The 19,007-nt window shown below is 51.4% G+C and overlaps 1 protein-coding gene across 1 annotated transcript in view; it reads right to left on the reverse strand.

The window, feature by feature from the left end:
- Nucleotides 1-2,079: 2,079 nt before the first annotated feature.
- Nucleotides 2,080-19,007, reverse strand: part of RNF43 (ring finger protein 43) — a 55,910-nt gene continuing 38,982 nt past the window's right edge. Inside the window, exons 2-9 of the mRNA XM_036395202.1 lie at nucleotides 18,345-18,467; nucleotides 13,917-13,991; nucleotides 12,441-12,572; nucleotides 11,832-11,933; nucleotides 10,994-11,149; nucleotides 10,400-10,502; nucleotides 8,408-9,916; nucleotides 2,080-2,359 (exon numbers count right to left, since the gene is read on the reverse strand). Coding sequence (XP_036251095.1) covers nucleotides 2,316-2,359; nucleotides 8,408-9,916; nucleotides 10,400-10,502; nucleotides 10,994-11,149; nucleotides 11,832-11,933; nucleotides 12,441-12,572; nucleotides 13,917-13,991; nucleotides 18,345-18,467 — 2,244 coding nt within the window. The 3' untranslated portion in view covers nucleotides 2,080-2,315. The remainder of the gene's footprint in view (nucleotides 2,360-8,407; nucleotides 9,917-10,399; nucleotides 10,503-10,993; nucleotides 11,150-11,831; nucleotides 11,934-12,440; nucleotides 12,573-13,916; nucleotides 13,992-18,344; nucleotides 18,468-19,007) is intronic.

A 19,007-nucleotide genomic window follows, 5' to 3' on the forward strand; every position in this document is an offset into this window, starting at 1 on the left:
CAGTTCCTCCCTCTCCTCCCCCTGAGCCCCCACGGAGGCAGACCTGCACTCCGGCATTTCCTACGTGAACAGGAGCAGCAGCATAAGGTCGGGCAAGGGAGACACCTGGAAGCAGGCGCTGCCCTGGCAGCCTGGTAATACTGCAGTAGGGAGTGGAGAGGGTGCAGCTTTCCCAAAGAAGCTTGTGGCTCACAAATTCAGGAATCTCCTCTTCTGTTAGGGACAAGGAGGGAAAGAGAGGACTTTAGAGCTACACTTGTTCTTTTGAGCAGAGAAATTAATCCCTGGAGGTTCTCTGCCTTCCTGACTCCTAAAAAAAGCAGTGGGACCACCCTGACTTCATGACCTTCCCCCTCTGTTAAGCCTCTCAGCCCTCCAGAATGGTCAAGGATACAGGGACCTGGTTCAGACAAGCCACAGACCAGGAGCACAAGAAGCCAAATGGGGTGAATCCAAACCCACTCCTGGATTTTTCCTCTAGTTAAAGAGTGACTTCCCTGCACAGGAGAATTCTGAGCTTGTGTCTTCTGCTTGCCCTATAGGACAAACAAGAGCCTGGAAAGGTCTGAATGTAATTCTGCTGGGTTCTTTGATGAAGGAAATTCAGCTCTTCTCTAAATGAAAGATCCCACAGGGGCCTGGTCACATGGAGACAAGGAATGAGCACTACAAGGGAATAATGTTGAGTTTAAAACAGTGCTATTGGCTGATCACTTGACTGTCAGGGACTGATTAGCAGCTGGGACCAAGATGCCTTTTTTGAGGATTAAGGGCAGCAAACCCTGTAAAAACCTTTCCCACCAACAAAGGGAGGCAGAGGATTATCCTGAACTGGGACTGCATCACCAGAACACTCTCTTGCGAAGCTGCTGCTTCAAAGGAAGACACGGGAAGCTTTACTGAGCAGATGGGAAAGTCTGTCCCTACATCAAGTTTCAAATTGTTAAGAGTTATCTTTAGCTCCAGTATTGTACCCTCACCAATGCTTCCTTGTGCTTGGAAGCACCTGGTGCCACAGACACGTGCACTTCACATGGGAATCTGGCTGATTCTTTGGCCTGACGGATCATTTAGTGCAATGAACCTGACAGGAATTCTCTGCTGTTTGAAAGCTACATGGGTTCTGTATGTTTTGAATTTGGCAGGTTTAATTTTGCTTGAATGTCTGCAAATTATGAGATGTAGGAAATAAGAACTAGTGATATTCAGAAAAACCCAAAATATTCATAAATGTGGGGGAGGGGGAACGTAATAAACTAGAGACTGATGACTTCTCAAGCTTTATCCCTGCATCATCAAAATGTTGGAAAAGACAGAAAAATCCTTTTGAAGGATTTCAGGAGTCTCAGAATATGAAGTTAAGGCTGGGTGATGGATAGGGCTCTGCTCTGCATTCATTATGGAGGCTTTTGCTGGGAATTTTTGCTGTGTCTTGGGGCAATGAGAGGAAGGAGAGAAGCAGGAACCACATGAACTCCAGGATTTTGTATGACTCCTGTGATGGGGACATCTAAGATATGTTTGAAATATGCTCTTAACAGGCCATGAGAGCTATTTGAGGGTAGGTGGAGGAGTTAGGGGGTGAGTGAGAGACTTTGTTCACATTGCCAGATGAGAGGGTGGATTCTTTGCAATGGAAAGAGTCTGACCCAGCTCCTTCCCAGAACTGTTGACATCCCTGTGTCTTCCCCTCTCCTGCTGCTGGCAAACAGTCAGTGGCCGAGATGATGTCAGCTGAGGGACATTGAGGTGACCAAAAGTGATGAGAGCTCTTGGTTTCCACTGAAGTCAGAAGCAGCACCTTGCAGGGCAGCCCTGTGAGCGGTGAGATGGAGAATAGCTTGTTCCTGTGTCTGAAATAAGCATGGAAAAGTTAATTGAAGAAATCTGGCTTTTGACCTAAGTGAGGAAATGAAGTCAGGAGCTACCAGGCCACAGAAAGTAATTTCTGCAGCTTTTGGTCTTGAAGGCTTGTTTATTTTTGCAGTGTGTAGCAAAACCTTCTGTGGCATGAACACGCCAAAATAGCAGCTTGCACTCACTCGGTGAGCTCTCCCTGGGAGCCCTGCCCAGCTCGGAGCGGTGCCACGGGATGACGAGGGGCTGCCTGTGCCTCCAGAGGAGACAGCCCAGAGAGCAGCGCTCTGTCTGTGTCACCATCGGGCCGTGGGGACGTGTCAGGAGACCATGAGTGGCCCGTTGCTCTTGCCAGTCTGTGTCTCAGCAGGGCAGGGCTGGGCAGAGCCACATGTGAGCAGCTCCATCAACATCTGTGTCCACTCCAACTCCCAGCGAGCAAACAGGCCAGTGTTTTATTAAACTGAGTGTTCATGGACATCCTGGACCTCCTCTTCAGATTCTGCATTCAAAGAAAAGGAGAAAGAAGAGTGTCAGCTACACCTGGCTGAACATTCCCAGGCTCTGCAGTGGCTGGGGCCTTGACCCTGCAATCCAGAGAGCAGATGCTGCAGGAAAAACCACTAAGTGGAAGCTACTAAAAAAGCCACTAAGCCACTGAAACAGGCTCCCCAGGGAATGGTCCCAGCCCTGAGGCTGCCAGAGCAGGAGTGTTTGAACAATGCTCCCAGGGATGCACGGGCTGGGATTGTTGTAGTGTCCTGGGCAGGGCCAGGGACTGGACTGGATAATCCTTGTGGATCCCTTCCAATTCAGAATATTGCATGATTCTAGGAAGTTTCTCTCAGTTTTTCAGAGGGAATTTTCTGGCCACCTCCCAGCCAGTTTATTCCTCTAAGGTGAAGTATAATAAAATCTTAAGACATCAAGCTGCTCCTTATATATTTCAGAGGAGGCAGGCTAAGGGCATCCTAGGATTCACATCACAACAAGGTGTTTGCTTTTGAGGCTTTTTTATGTTTGCCCTTTGTGAAAATCTGTACTGCTGATTCAAAAATTATTAGGAACAGAAAATAACACCAATTCATATCTCACAGAGCCAGGGGGCAACAGAAACTCCAGGCAGTAAGAGCAGAGAGCACTGATGCAAGACAGGAATGACACACGTTCCACAGTGTGCGAGAGGTTGCACAAATTGCTTCTGAGCCCAGCTCAGGCCCAGGCTCTTGCCAGCCCCTTCTGCCTGGAGAATTGATAGGCAGGTGCTGAGCAGTTTACTTGGAAACATCCAACAAAAGGGCTGCCTAAAAAGGTGCACCCAAGTCACTGCTCCAGACAGCCCCTTTCTCTCTAAGTCACTGCCTGTTGTCACACACACCAAAGTCCCTTCCCAGATGTCTCTCAAGCCTGCCCAGAACTCTTAGACAAGGTCAGCATAGCCCAGCAAAGGCATACAGGCATTATTTTTCCTATCTCCCTTTTCCTGAATGTTTCTGAGATCAAAGGAAAGAAATGCCCTCTTAGAGATTCATCGAGGGCAATTCAAAACAGCTTTTCAGAACAGTCACAACAAATTCTTGTTGGTTATATATCACCTATATATCTGCTCCAGCTGTAGGAGCAGAGCCTTGAAATTAAATATGTGGGAAGAAAACAAACAAATGAGATTCTGCTTGGAAAAGTGTAGCTAATCAATGTGGGAAAATGAATGCACATGATGTTATACATGTACACACACATGCAAGCATGGCCACAGTACCTGAAGACAGAGTTTAAGCATCTCTTACATTTGTGCCTTGAGTCACAAGTATGTGGAGTAAGCCATTTCCAACTGCTTTCCTTGTCACCAGCTTATGTGCAACCCAAGAAGAGACTGTCCAGCTTCAAGCCCTCTGCCTTCACATGCCTTCAGTCTCAAATAGCATTACTAAAAGATTTTCTGAAAGCTGTGTCTGCATAAGTGTCCCTTGCTTCGGCTAAGAAAAGATCATGAACTGGGACAGGTCAGAGAACCTTGGCTGGTGGACTGGCCATGGCAGGGCAACGACCTGGAGCACACCATCATGACACCACAGAAATCATGTTCTTTGGGTGTTAGGTTTTAAGGGTGGTCTTTTTTTGCTCTCTAATCCCTTTCCCCCTCCCTAGTAAGGTTAAAAGATGTGGCAGGAAAAGGGACTCAGGATGAGCAGGAAGGAGGAGACGGGGAGGATATTGAGAGCACTGCAGGAGGTGAGCTTTCACAGGGAGAGAAATCAGGAGATTTCATCAGCCTGTGCTGGAGTAATGTGGCTGTTCTGGGACGCTTCCTGGGTGTGCCAGGGCAGTTCAGGAAGCCATCCAGCTGGAATTCACTGCCAGCTGTCTGTCTTCCCTTAAGAGGATCCATCAGCATTGCTCCAGGATTGATTCTCCAGGGACAAGACTCGCAGGTGTGGTCTCTCCAGGCAACAGAAGAGTAAGGGATCCACCTTTATGCAAAGCCCACCAAGAAGGGCTGATGGAGGTGATCAAGGAAGAGGCATAAACTCCAAGATCATGCAAGGCTCTTTAGGGTCATCCACAGCGTTATTCCCTGGGATGCCAGTGCATGGCAATCTCCAGGGGCTGTGGACCAAGATTCAGCCTCATCTAGCAGCTGGGTGAGGTTAGCATACACCTGGAGGGTGCTGCATCCCACAGGAGCACCAGCAGCTTCTGGAAGCCCTGGTTTAGGAACTTCCTGAGCCAGAGGGTGGATTTGCATCTCTGCATTTGCTACCTCTTGATCTGGGCTCTCAAAACCATTTTACTTCGGGCATCTACATCCCGGGGGCAACCAGCACCAGGTTTCACTACACACCTTGTGTTGCCTTTTGGGTGTTTTAAAGCTTCTGGTTTCCATTTGATGCCATCAATTTCTTTGTTCTACGTACTCTCTTGTCTGCCTTCTCCTCTGCTCTCCTTATTTCATATCCTCTCTTCCCTATCCTCTGCTGATCACCTTTTTTCCCACATGAAAGTCTCACTATTCTTTCTATTTTCCCAGAAAAAAAAACATCGCTGGGATTGTACCAGATACGTTTCTGCCTGCTTCCAAGGGGGCAGAAATTATTTCCCTTTCTTTTTCCACCTTTTTGGTGATCAGGAGCTGTGAGATCACCACAGGCTTACACAGCTGCATAAAGGCACTTTCTGCTTGTTCCACATAGTTCCCAGCCAGCTAATGATAATGATAATAATAACAACAATAATGATAACAATAATGTTGTGATTTTTACTTAAAAGTGGCTCTGCTCATGTGCGGCATTTTGTGCTACTTACAGAGGATTTCATCCACCACCCTCTCACTCAACAGCTCAGCAGCAGGAGATCCTCCTGTAACACTCTGTATCCAGTTTTAATGCTTGACATCCTGATGGATTTTATATGTGATACACTTGGCTATCTCCTCTCCTTGTCCAGGATATTTATGAGCTTGCTGGAAGGATCATACAGTTGCAGAACTCCACTTCTCTCCTCTCGGAGTAATTCCCCTCCATTAAGTCTGATCTGCACTCTTGTCTCTTTTTTCAGTGAGTTATTTACCTGTGGGAGCACCTTCCCTTTTATCCTTTCAGAGCTTCCTTCCCCTAAAAGATATGTCAGGCATTATCTCTCCCTACAAAAACTGGATTGCCTCCTCCCCTGGTTTTCACATTCAGCCATGTGCCTACAAGTCAGACCCTGTATTTGAATTTTTAACAAATTTCTTGGCTGGAAAGTCAGGCTCATCATTCTGTGGCTTCAGCTATTTCCAGCTGATATTGCCCTCAGCTCTTCCTCCTCGGTCTGGGCATGGATAAGAGATTGCAGTCCACATTCAGGATTTATCAGCTGTGTGCTTGATCCCTGCAGGATGCCCAGTGGGTAATCTGTACCCCTGGCAATTTGTTACTCTCCACTGTATTTCAGAAGTGCTCAGACTGGTGATTTGATTCATGAGGGATTCTGCCCCCCCTGCCCTGAATGGAGCTGTGCCAGGTGAGAACCTCCCTGAGCACTCCCCTGGTGATCACTAATGCAATAAAGGCAGTTTGCTCTAGTGCTCTGCACTTACAGCCCCTGAACATCCCTCAGACTTCTGTCACGCCCTAGATCTGAAGAACCCTAGGCAGCCTTCTCCCTTCCAATGCAGCAGAAAACGTTTGCATTAATAGTCTGCTTCACACAAGCTGTTCACAGCAATATTCCCTGGCCTGTCTCTCCATGGCTCTGTACTTCACTTGGCATCCAGCTCTGTTCTGATTTCCTTCTCCAGACACACCTTTACTTTGAAACAGTTTCCAAGTGCCCTCTCTGCCCTGCTGCTTGACCAGCCCTTTTCTGGGGCTGTGCATGATCCCTGTGCCCAAAAGCATCTTTTGACTGCTTATTTTAGCAATATTCTCATCAGACTCTCCTGTCTATGTAGGCTCCTCTTTGCAGCCTATGCTGACACAGTGTTATAAACCCTAATGCCACCCTCCTCCTACTCAGGGGCAGCTGGGGATTTTTGTGTCACTCGTCACTGGACTTGACACTCTTAGTGCAGTGTCTCTCCCATGCCACCAGAAGAGACACACGCTTCCCTCTCTGTAATTTCATCTAGGAATTACAGGGTCCCACTGTTTGTTTTTCTTTTAAACTGGGTTTCTGAGAAGTTTATGTCAAAACTTTAATTTAAAGCTGAGTTTCTAATTCATCCACTTATATTTTTAGCCTTATGCCATTTATCTGGAGGCAGAGATGCATTTTTCCTCGGTCTCCTTGTTTGTGTCCTGCTTGCATGGGACTGTCTACTGAGATTGTTCTTTGCTGTTTTTTACTTCTCTATTGATTTACACTATTCTCAAGATAAAGAACCAATGTGATTATAATTCAGAGGTTGTGTTATGTCAACCAATGTTTTCAGCTTGGTGGCTTTTCTGCATAAGCCCTGCACAAGCTCTGTGCTCTGTCCTCTGCTCTTAATAAAGTTAAATCCTGAATCTGTGTAGTCTCTCAATCTTGCAAGGGAATTCTGACTCTCTGGGTGATCCTGAAAGCATCCATAGAAGCTACTGCAGTAAACAGACATACTTTCAGATACATTGGTCCTTCTACCTGCTGGAATGGGGAGTGAAGAGGGAATGAAGGCTTGGTGTGCTTGGCAAAGCAGCTGACACTGGCTCTGGGTGGGGGTCAGAGGGTCATCAGGAGGTGATGGCACAGACTGGGGCCACTGGGACCATTTCCAATGGCAGAGAACATCCCAGCACGGACCTTGCAATGCCCAATGTTATGTGCACAGACTCCTGCTCTTGAAGCCTCCCCGGTTCATTGGGAGCTCGAAGCAAGCCCTGAGCAACCGGCCCTGAGCCAGGAGGGCTCTCTCCATGTGGGGTACCCTGGGAGGGCATCGGCACTCAGAGCTCCCTGCAACCAGAGACATCTCTGCCCTGATGACTCCTTATCTCTCCAAACACCAGCATCCCTCCAGGCCTTGGGAGAACCTCCCTATCACCTATCTGCAGTGTCAGGCACTTCTGCACCTGGGAAAAATATCTGTTCCTGGGAGTCTGGGAGGCCAGAAAGCTGCAGGGAGCCAGGACCATGCCCATCCAGCCTCCCCTGCCTCACTGCCTCCGCAGAACCAGGAGCCTGGGCGTGGGGTGGGGCTGGATAGACAAGCACTGGGAGGAAGTTATTATCTCTGTGGCACAATGGGCACAGTGAGTCACAAGTTTAAGGCCAGTGTTAGAACAGAAATTAGACAGCCAGATCTGTGTTTGGTACCTAAATCAAAAGGATTTGCCCGAGGACCTGCAATGAGTCAGTGGCAGGGCGAGGAAGGGAGCCAGGCTCTGCTCCCAGCCAGCACCTGTCCCTGCTGACTTGCAGGTTGCTGCCTTCAGAGGACCTGAGAGAGCAAGACCTGGGAGCTAAACTCAGGTTCTTTCAAAGACACTCGTCTCAAAGGCATTTTCCCTCTCTTTGTGAGAGAGCGCAGCAGTTAGGCAGAAGGCCAAACTTTAATTACATCTGATTTCCAAAAGACACTAAAAAGCAACTCCCACGCAACAGAGGCAGGTGAGAAATGAGGGATGTGCAAATCGAGCAACTCAATTAGTCTGTTCTACTACCCCGGGCCACACACACTTCCTTTCTCACTGATTCCAGTTAGCTGGGCTTGGCTAAAACAACTGGAGCCCAAAAAGCCTTAATGATAATGACTCTGCCAGTAAGACACCCAAGACTGGTGTAAGGACACTGAAAAATGTGGTCCCACCCCTTCCTTTGGGAGATATTCCAGCTGCTAGTGATATTTAATTAAAATTAGCCACCTTATTTCTCAGTTGTAGTATTTCAGGGTTTGGTGCACTCTTTAACACACTTGCTCATCATTCAGGCCACCACCCTCACAGGTGAGCTCTGGAAGGCTCCAGCAGTCAGTGCTCCTGTAGGAAAACCCATCAGGAAGGTACCAGGTGTCCTGGCAGCTGGATTTCCTTCAGCAAACCTCCTCCTCATTCACCTGCTTGCTGCCAGTAGAGGCGAAGACCAGACTTACCCTGACCACCCTGCTGAGATGGGCAGTGAAGGCGGACACTCAGACTGTGCCTGGGGGTGCACGTCCCTGAGAAATCCGCAGGAACTGAGCGGTTTCTCTCCTGTCCTGACAACCCCTCCTCCTGCTTCCTCAGCTCGGAGCTGGACTGTGGCACTAAACATTTCCAGAGCGGCTGGGAGCTGCTGGGCAGGGGAGCGCTTGGGATCAGGGGCTGGGCTTCAGGAGAGCAGCGGTAGCCAGCGGGATGGCCAGGAGGAAGGTGAGTGTCGCAGGCTCCGGGCTCGGCTGAGTCCTTGGCCAGGAGAGCAGGGTCGAGCTCCAGGGGACACTTTCTTTTCCTTCGGTGATGCCTGCTCTGTAAGCTGTGTCTGGGGGACAGCGGGACAGCTCCCAATTGTCTGTTGGCATCTACACTGAAGTCCAGCCTGTTTGAAGAAGTGGAGGGGGTGTGAGGGGGCTCCTGGCCTTCCTGGGGACAGGCTGGCTGGCCTGCTGGAGCTGCCTCCTGCAGCACGGCACTGCTTTCCAAAGGCTGCTGAGAGTGATGGCTTTTCTCAGTTCTCTTTTGTGTCCGAGCACTGTGGAAGGCAACCTTGGCCCCGGAATACCGGGATTTGCGTGGCCCGGGCCCCTGCCCGGCTCGCCCAGGGGGACATTCCGCGTCCTGCCTGTAGTGGTGGTGCTGGTGGTGGTGGTAGTGGATGTGGCTGAGTACCCGGGGCTTGGCCAGAGCAGCCCCCTGGGGCACCATCAGGTCCAAGGACCGAGGCCGCCTCTCCCTGGGCAGCCGCAGCTGCTCCTGACCATGGTCCGTGGTGGGGCCCTCGGAGCTGCAGTACACGAAGGGATCATAGTCGCTGCTGAGGGAGCTGCGGAACGTGGAGCAGCTGCCATGGATGCCCTGCAGGCTGACGTCTGTGCAGTTCAACATGGAGTCACTGGAGGAGCCATGGCAGGGCCCCGAGCTGGAGTCGCTGCCGGGCCCGTCAGCCAGGTACCCGCTATGCTCCGTGAGATAGCTCTCCCCAGAGCCACTGCTGTTGTGCTGGAGCCCGTGGCCAAGCCCTCGGCGCAGGGTGGGCACACGGTGCTGCTTCTGTGCCATGACTGCCTTGGGTGCCACACAGGGGGGCTGAGGCTGAAGGGGACATGTCCTGTGTGGTGCCAGCACCTGCCTGCATGCAGAGGGGTTGGGGTGCTGCTGCCCCAGCAAGCCTGGGGTGAGCGGGGCCATGTGGCCACAGGCCAGTAGGGAGGTGGCTGGTCTGTAGGGCATGTAGTGGATGGTGCCAAAATCCAGCTGGGAGAGCTCTGGAGAGTGGAAGAAGGGGTTGCCATGGGCTGACTCTGGGGGAAAGCTCCTGAGGTTCCTCTGAGGATATGCTTGTGGGAGGTGGTAAAGGGCATGTCCTGGATGCTGGCGGAAAAGGTGGAGTCGCCGCCCCGGCTCCATGTCCTGAGGGACCAGCCTGGAGCTGGCAGCCATGGCCTGGTCCCCCGAGTCTCTGGCTGTGGAGAAAGAACGAAGTATGCGGCACAAATCCCACAGCCCAGAAGGGAGTATCCAGCACATGTCCCACAGCCCAGCTGCAGCAACCCCAGCACTGATGCTCCACTGCCCTCCCACCATGCATGACCCCACGTCCCACCCATACTCTGCAACTCCTCACTGACACCACCAAACCACCCTGATGGTCCTGCACACTCTCCTTGCTGCCCCTGCAACCCCCAGATCCCACCTTCCCTTCCCCACAGATCTCAGGATTGGAATCCCTCTTCTTGGTGCAGGTCCCAGCTCAAGCCCAGCATCTTGCTGTACCCTGGTGGGCTGACAGGCAAGGGACTCCTCTCCATGCACACAGTCCCCTGTCCACTCTGTGCACAGGGACATGAGGACCTGCTGATCCATCTCCCAAGAGTAACTGGAGCTCCTGGGCACAATCCTGCACCCAACCCTGTCCTCAGCCAGGAAATGCCGTGTCTGAGCCCTACCAAGAATATTGAACATGCAAAGTGGACACGTGTGGTGTTGCTGCAGCCAAGGGTCAACACACTCCCGATGGAACTCGTGGGAGCACGAGATGATCCGCAGTTCCTAGAAAGAAGTGGAGAGGAGGAGGATGAGCAAGGCGAACCATGTTCCAAGACCTGGATGGGTCCTTCTTGATGGAAGTGAGCCTTGAAGGATGGACAGACATCTAACAGTGAGGGATCTGCAGCCCAACTGTGCATGGAGGAGGCTGTGGAGCACCTCCAGTCCTGCTCTGTGAACATCCAGAGTGGTGCAAGCCCTTGGGAATAAGAAGATTTCAGGCTGGGTGCTATGGAGCAGCAAACCCAATTTTATCCTATTTCAACATAGGCATTTTACCCCACACCACAGCTGGAGACCTGCCCGGAGACATGACTTCAGCAGAGGCTTTATAGCCCAGGGGCAGGCACACCTCCATGGACGCAATCCCTTTCCAGCACTCAGGAGCTCAGAAGGAAGCATCTCACAGGCTCCTGCCATTCTCAGCTCCCACTGTTGACCCCCCCACCAGGGAAGCCAGAGCCATGAGTACAGCAGTCCTGCCCAAACCCTACCTGCCCCTCGCTGAACTCCTCGAGGCAGATGGCACAGACCGGGGCGGAGCTGCAGCTGCTGGCCGAGTCCCAGCGCGGGGCCGGCCGTGCCCGGGGCTGATAGCGGCGTGTGGCCAGCTGCCCGATGGCATGCAGGGTCTGCTGCTGCACCGAGTCCTGCAGAGACACACGGGGCTTGAGGAGAGGCTCAGCCTTACTCTGCCCTCCCATATTCAAAATGGGATTATCAGAAATTTGGGGATGATCTGCAGAGGTGACTTTCTGTGTAAGCTGACTCAGCCAAAGCAGGCTTTGTCACCAGCAGGAGACATCTGGCCCTAGATATTCAAATAACTCAGCAGTGCTGAATTTCTGACCCCCAAATTATTGTCTCTCTATGGGACAAATGGGATAGTCTCAAATATGGAAATACATCTGACTCTGAGAAGATGATTATTTCATTTGTTAATTTCTATTAAGAATACTAAATCATACAATCATAGAATCAAGGAATGGCTTTGATTAGAAGAGACCTTAAAGCTCATCTTATTCCACTCTCCTGCCATGGGCAGGGACATCTTCCACTATCCCAGGTTGCTCCAAGCCCCATCCAACCTGGCCCTGGACACTTCCAGGGATCCAGGGGCAGCCACACCTTCTCTGGGCACCCCGTGCAACAGCCCCCCCATCCTCATAGGGAAGAATTTCTTCCCACATCTAATCTAAATCTCTCCTCTTAGTTTAAAATTGTTCTCCCTGTCCTATCACTATCTGCCCATTTCCCCTCCCAAAAGGTGTCTGTTCCTGCTTTCCCTTTCTCCCTGTTTGCTCAGACACATCTGCTCCATGAGATCCCTACCTGAGTCCTGTTCAGCCGGCACTTTGTGCGGACAACAAAAATCAAAATGATGACGACCACAGTGCTGACCACTGTGAGAAGAATCCACACATCGTAGTCTGGCTGTTGGATAAAACAGGACAGAAATTACTCTTGTGTGGAAATTACTCTTGGTGGGAGTTAGAGGCTAGGGGAATCTCCATCTTTTCTGGAGCATCAGTCTTGGGAAATATCATCCTTGGCCAAGCTCATCCTCTTTGTTCTTTACAGGTAAAATTAAAAACAGTTCAGTCTTTTCTGCACATCCATACAAGAATAGAATATCTCAGTCTTGCAGCATCTCAGCTCCCTTGAGACCATAGTCTAAGGCAGCACAAAATGAGAAAATCAAGGCTTGGTTTTACTTGAAGAGACAGAGAATCCCCTTGCCTCACTTGTGACATTAAAGCAAAAGAAACTAAGTAAGCTGAAAATGCTTTTGAGCCTTTACTTGCAGCAGGTCTGAATGCTAAAGACTCCTGCAACAGGCCGTGATCTCCATCCCTGAGGAAGAAAGCTCAGTCTCTCTGGGAAAGCTTAGCAGGTTGGGAGGGAGGATACAGGACGCAGTGGGAATCATGTGTCTCTCACCCAAGCTGGTGGCTCCTTGACCTCTATCTTCACGTGGGCCTCTCTGTTCTTGTTCACAACGCCCATGAGGAGCTCAGCATCATGGCCCCTGATTAGGACCACAGGCTGGCTCAGGCCTCTGGGCTTCCTCAGCTGCAAAGAAACAAACACAGTAAGGGCTGATCCAGCACAGCCTGAAACAAGGATGATCCCGGCCTCCCAGGCAAGTCCATTCCTCATGATGTTTCTTGCAACACTTCAGAGACTGACTGCTCCCCCAAGTTTACACTATCCCTCTATGATTAATCAGATGCAAGTTTCTCTTTTATCAATTTTCCAGCATGGATTTCTTTATTTTCCCTGCTGGTGACTCCTCATGCACAGCCAGCCATTTCTTGGTGTCTCTTGAGCTCCTTTCAAGCCCCTGTGCAAAAGCTCTTGGTCCCTCTTCTTCTCTGTGAAAGGGCCAACAGCACTGCCAAGTGCTGCCTTCACCAGAGAAATGCTTCCTCTGCTCTGGACCCATCCAGTTCCCCTCCTCCCTAAGGACATTCTGCTTGTTCTGCTTGTCACACTGGCAGTTTTCCACTGTGGTCCAGGCAGCCTGGCACAGGCTGGCTCAACAAGTGTCTGAGCCTGCTCTCCTCCAGACTGACCTGGATCAGGGTGGCCATCAGACCCAGTAACCCCTTCCCTTCCCCTGGGGGAATCCAAAGGTCGGTGGACAGGGATGGAGATGTGAACAGAGGTGCAGATGGTAAGAAGACCATGAAGGCAAGGCCGAAGCTCTGAGTTGTTGATAGGATTTGATGCTCTTGGCTTTTGTGTACCAAATGGGAAAGCTGGAAAAGTGGGAGCCAAGGCTCGGGGTAGGGATCGGAGACTGGGATCTGAGCAACATTGGCATCACCTCATGGACCTGCTTTTGCTGCTATGTTTCTCTGGCACCAGAAATTAAGATGTAAGTGCATGAAAGAGCCACAAGGGACGGATCCAGCAAGGAGTCAGCCCAGAGCTTGGATGAGGTCAGGCACCAGCTCCCCTGTCTGTTCCCTACCTAAAGCTGGATATCCCTGGATTATCTGGATGCGGAATTGATTCCCTTCCAGAGATGACAACAGTGCTGGGGAAAGGGACCTTTGGAGGTGTCCTAACCAAGGTTAAACCTGCACCAACAGAAAAGCAGGTTGACTTGGAAACTTGAGAAATCACCTTTCCTGAGGTACATTGGGCTGTCTGGACTATGTGAGATGAGGAAATTTATGACTTCCCAAGAGGAAACATCCAGCTCCTCGCAGAAAAGTTTGATTGTCCAGACAATGTCTTTTAAGAGTGTGGATGTGCCATGGAAAGTGTCTGTGTAGGGTAAGAGCCAACACCCAACACCAGCAGCATCCTGGAACCTCCCACTGGTGCCTAGGGGGTCCTGCCCTGAGCACGTTTCAGGATGAGACAGGAGCACTGTGTTTTAGCTGAGGGTATCACTGGGGTCTGTACCTGATCAGCAGCACTTTCATCATCGGTGATGTCAAAAAGGATCGCACGGGCTCCACGCTCTCCTGCCAGCTTTGCCTGTCCAAAACAACAGAAGCTTCAGTGGACATTTTGTACTGTACCCTGTGTCCACACCTGCCATTGGATCCATGTCTGCCTCCTGGGCTCTTCCCAGGAGAAAGAAGCACCTGTTTGGACTGAGGAAACCGTTCCTGCCTCAGTTCCTGACTTGTGTTGGGCTGCAGTGCCTACACTTGCCAGAGCTCTGCAGCTCACAGGTGGTTTCTTCCTAAAGTTGTGGAGGTGAACTACTTGGTGGAGTTGCAGCAAAAGCAAAACACAAACCTAACAATTCCCCAGCTGTCCGCGTGCCAGCTGCTCCCTTATTTCAAAGCTGGATTTGCTGGGGAGGGATGTGCAGCCCTGTTAGCCCTGCTGACCTCCATGGACAGCAGAAACTCCCACAGGTCCCCTGTCACCTGGCAGCACCAGGGCTGTCAAGAGGGCCTGACTCCCACTCACGCTGCTCTCCCTGGTTCCCCCTGCTCATTAGGGAGAAGCTCAGGTGGAGCCGGGTCTGCTCTAGGATTAGCAGTTCGGTGGCTTTCCCAGAGGGAAGGGACAGCTCAGAGACCCACCCAGCCGAGCACACATGCCACCCTGATGAGGTAAGCAGCCAGGAGCTCGAGGGTCACCCACCTCCTCCCGGGCAGCCCCTGGAGCCCTCCCGGCAGGCAGAGGCAGCCCCGGGAGATGGAAGGTGAGCTGGGCTGGGCTGGGCCGGGCTGGGCCGGTAGCTCAGGCGGAGCCCTTTGATCCCAAGCAAACAGGAGCAGCATTGCCAAAGCCGGCGGGGGCCGTGGGGCACTGCCCGCCCCAGCCGCGCTCTCAGGCGCCGGGAGCCGGCCGGGCCAAGGGATGCGGCATTCCCGGAACGGCCGGGGGGCACCAGCTCCATCCCTGCTCCCGGGTCACCTCGGCGAGGAGCACTGGGGGCCTGGGTCTGGGTACACGTGTGGGAATGGAGCTGCACATGGTCAGCAACAGGCAGAGGTGGAGGCTCTGAGCTGCTAACAGGATTTAACACTCATAGGGCAGCTGGAAAAGTGGGATCAAGGCTCAAGACAGGGATCAGAGACTGGGTCCTGACTAGGATCGATGGAACCCCAGTATTTGCCAGCACTTTCAGGGGAAGAGGACTTTCAGGGAGTGAATTCCATCCAATAGTCAGTCTTTGATGAACAACAAACAGCTCTACATTGATTTTATCCTGCTAAAGACACTGACTATGGGGCAATGAACAACTGAGACTGGACAAGTGACTTTTCCCAACATCTTTCTGACTCCTGTTGCAAAGGATACAAATGGTGACCAGGGACAGGGCCCAGGGAACAGCTGGAGCTGTGCCACGGAGGTTTAGAGTGGAGATCAGGAAAGGTTCTTCCCCCAGAGGGTGCTGGCACTGCCCAGGCTGCCCAGGGAATGGGCAGGGCCCCGAGGCTGCCAGAGCTCCAGGAGCTCCAGGGATGCCCAGGGTGGGATTGCTGGGGTGTCTGTGCAGGACCAGGGGCTGGACTGGATGATCCTTGGGGTTCCTTTCCAACTCAAGATACTCTGTAATTCTGTTCAAGCCTTTCACAATTTGCTTGATACAGTAGTTTTCTCAGTGTTAGCTGTGTTTGCACTGTATCTCTTCAGCCATGTGGCACAGCTGAGCTCCCTCTGGTGCAAATAGGTATTTACAGGATGATTTTGGAGGTCTCAGCAGTCTGACAACCAGGCTTGCAATCACAGGTTCACTCGGAAATAAAAAAAAGCCCCCCCAAAAATTTACAAATTATGATCAGAAAGAACAATAAATCACTTTGAATTGATTCCAGAGGTCCTTCCCATGCCTTCCTCTTCTCTAATGCTTTCCCTGTTTGTTTTAGCTTTGGAAGCTGAAGCAGTGACAGAATTTAGGAAGCAGGGAAATGCCTCAGGTCACTGGTGGAGTTCTCCTCGTGTTGGGCTGGCCAGGGTTGTCCGTGTGCAGGGCTTGGCTGGGTGACAGCTGAAGCAGAGGTTGTGATAGCACTCTGCACATGGCTATTTTTATCATCATTGATACAGCCCTGCAATTCCACATGCAAAGCTCTGCCCCAAGACACACTTGCCAGGAAAACAAGGTTCCAGCTCCACTCAGCACCAGCCAAGTCCCACAGCTACACCCCTACTCCAGAGGAGGAGTGTGGTCCTGGGATTTTGAGGAAGAGACCTTCGCATCCCTTCCCATGGCAGCAGCTCAGGATGCAATGATCTTTTAAGGTCCCTTCCAGTCCCAACCAGTTTGTGATTCTCTGATCCGTACAATGTTAGAGGAAGGGAGCTTGGCAGAGGCTTCAGGAGTTTGGAGAAGCAGACAGGGAGGAACTGCAGGGGATGGAGGATCCATGATACAAGGCAGGGCCCAGGGATGTTGCCAGCTTAAGGAGCATCTGCTCTATTTCATGACTAAACTACTCCTGTTCATGGGAGAAGAACTGTGAGCCTCCCTTGGTGAGATTTTAGAGCAGGAACACCTGCAGGACTGCAACAGCTGGATATCAAAATCCAGTGCTGGATCTGGCTCTGGTAACAGAGTAGTAGTAATGACTGATGGCCAGTGAACTCAGTGTACCAGGGGAGCTGAGGGTTTGTTTGCTTTGGGGGGTTTAGGAGTCCTGGAGAAGGGATCCAGGTGGAAGAGCAGAGTGCAGCAATGCACCATGTCTTGTCCCACCCCGTGCCAACCTTCCTCAGCTGATCCTTGGACTCAATAACACACTGGTACTTTCAGTGCTGTGATCAGAGTCTCAAAGATGAAGGACAAAACTAGCAAAACAGAATCCCAGAATGGTCTGGGCTACAAGGGACCTTAAAGCTCATCTCATTCCACCCTGTTACAGCCAGGAACATCTTCCACTAGACCAGATTGCTCCAAGTTTCATCCAACATGGCCTAAGTTTTGAAACCTTTTAACGTTCTGAAATGGAAGACGGGCCTTTGCAGCTGCTTCGTCCTCTTGTTCATGATCCTCCACAGCAGCTGCACTGCCCAAACATCCTGGGGCATCCTGGTACCACCACCATGTGACCCTCACATCTGGATGGACATGGCAGAGCTGGAGGCACCTGCCCAGCCCTTTTCCTCACGTCTATCACAAGCTGCCCAGGTGGGCCCAGGCCATTCTCCAGGTGTGGGGGAACTGACAGCAGGTTGCTAACTCCATCACACTGGCTCATGCCAACATCTGGCACCAGCTCCAGAGCAGCAGCATCCCAAATTTGGGCTGGGCAACCCAGTAAAGGATAGGTACTGCTGTCTTTCTAGCCAGGGGGAACCAGCCCTGGGATGGCAAATCCACCATGGCATCACATTTCCTTACTTTTGATGCCACAGCCTCCATGAAAAAACCCTGTTGTGCCAGAGCAAACACTGGGTACAAGTTTTGCCTGCCTTCTTCAGCTGAGCTGTAGGGAACAGGGAAAAGGACCCTGTCCCCATCCCCACCACGTCACCACCAGCAGGAAGGCAACAGGGTGAAATGACCTGAAGGCAATCCAAGTAAAGCCAAGAAGAGCTGAACAAGGGGATTTTCATGCTTGTACAACACTTGCACAAGCATGAAAATAGCCAACATTTGGTAGAGAGACAATCAAAAGAAAAAAACAATGTCATCCTTATCCATGCAACTTAATCAGAATCACAAAGATTTTAAGCCTTAAAATGACCCTTGTTCCTACCTGACTTCCTTATTACCAGAGAATTGGACCACTGACCTCAGCTTTTGGCATAGGAAGTGCTGTTTCACTGAGGCGCCTGATCCAAAGACCTCTGAGATCTCCCAGGGCATGAACTGTTAACAAGTCGTGACCCACCACTAGTTCAGCTGGTCTGCATTTATCTCACTGCTCAGCACTGACTCTTCCCGTGCCTCATCCAGGGAAATATTGCAGCATTATTTTTGGAAACAGAGCCACGGAAGATGTTCTCTGTGTCCATGTTTTCCCACAGGCCAGAGAACACAGAGAAACACAAATCACACAGACCAGAAAGCAACGTGAGGCTGTAAAACAGGAGAGGCACAAGGCTATTAGGCAGCAAAGAGTGTGGGATGCTGGGTAAGGTCTGACCAACCCAGAGCTGCCAGGCTAGACGGAACTCCACACCTTTTACAAAGTCAGGCAGTCCAAAAGGTCAAGGGATGGGTGTTTGGGATGGCTGGCACAGCATCTCTCCCAAAGGACCCCTTCTACCAAGGACTGCCTCTGCCAAGGACCCTGATCTGTCCTTGTCCTTTTCTCTACTTCCCAACAGCTCTTTCCTTGCTGCCTCCTCCTCCCCTTTCCTTTGCTGCACCACAGGTTTCACTTCCCAGGCTGATGCCATTTCAGGCATTTTTGCACTTACCTTGTTGGCCAGGGACAGGCAGGGGTTGGGATCCCGATCCGGCTGTTCCAGCTTGACGATGGTGATGAATCCCGATTCCGTGTGTTCATCCTCGCTGGTGTTGCACAGGGATAGTGGGTGGGACTGCAGAACAAAAGCAAGGAGAAACTCAGATCCTGGGGCTCAGCACTGCAAAGGGGGCTGAAGCCCACCCTGCAAAACCCTCTGGACCTGCCCAGAGGTGCAGGACCCCCACCTGCCGGGTGCCACCATAACACTGCTACATCCTATGGCCCTGCCCGAGCCACTGAGGCCTTGAAAGACACAAAAGAACACTCATTGCCGAAGCTGGGTGTCACCCCAGGCACTCCAACCACTCCCCAGAGCCTGGCTGGACTCTGGAGCTGGAGACCACAGTTCTATGGCCTCCTGCTGTGCTCCACTGAACCCCCGGCACTGGGATTCCCAGGAAGGTGGCTGGCAGACAACCCCCTCAATACCAGGGTTATACCCATTAGAAAAATGCCAGGAATGCTGCTGCCAGTCATGGGGAGGCTTTCTGCTGCCTGTGCAGTGATATAACTCAGCACCAATCCCACATCCACAAGCACCCAGCACTGCAGGATTGGGAGGCACCACAAAGCCACAGAGCTGCTTTTGGCAGCACCAAGTCTTGGGCATCAA

This window comes from Molothrus ater, chromosome 21 (assembly GCF_012460135.2).
Source record: "Molothrus ater isolate BHLD 08-10-18 breed brown headed cowbird chromosome 21, BPBGC_Mater_1.1, whole genome shotgun sequence".
NCBI classification, from domain to species: domain Eukaryota; kingdom Metazoa; phylum Chordata; class Aves; order Passeriformes; family Icteridae; genus Molothrus; species Molothrus ater.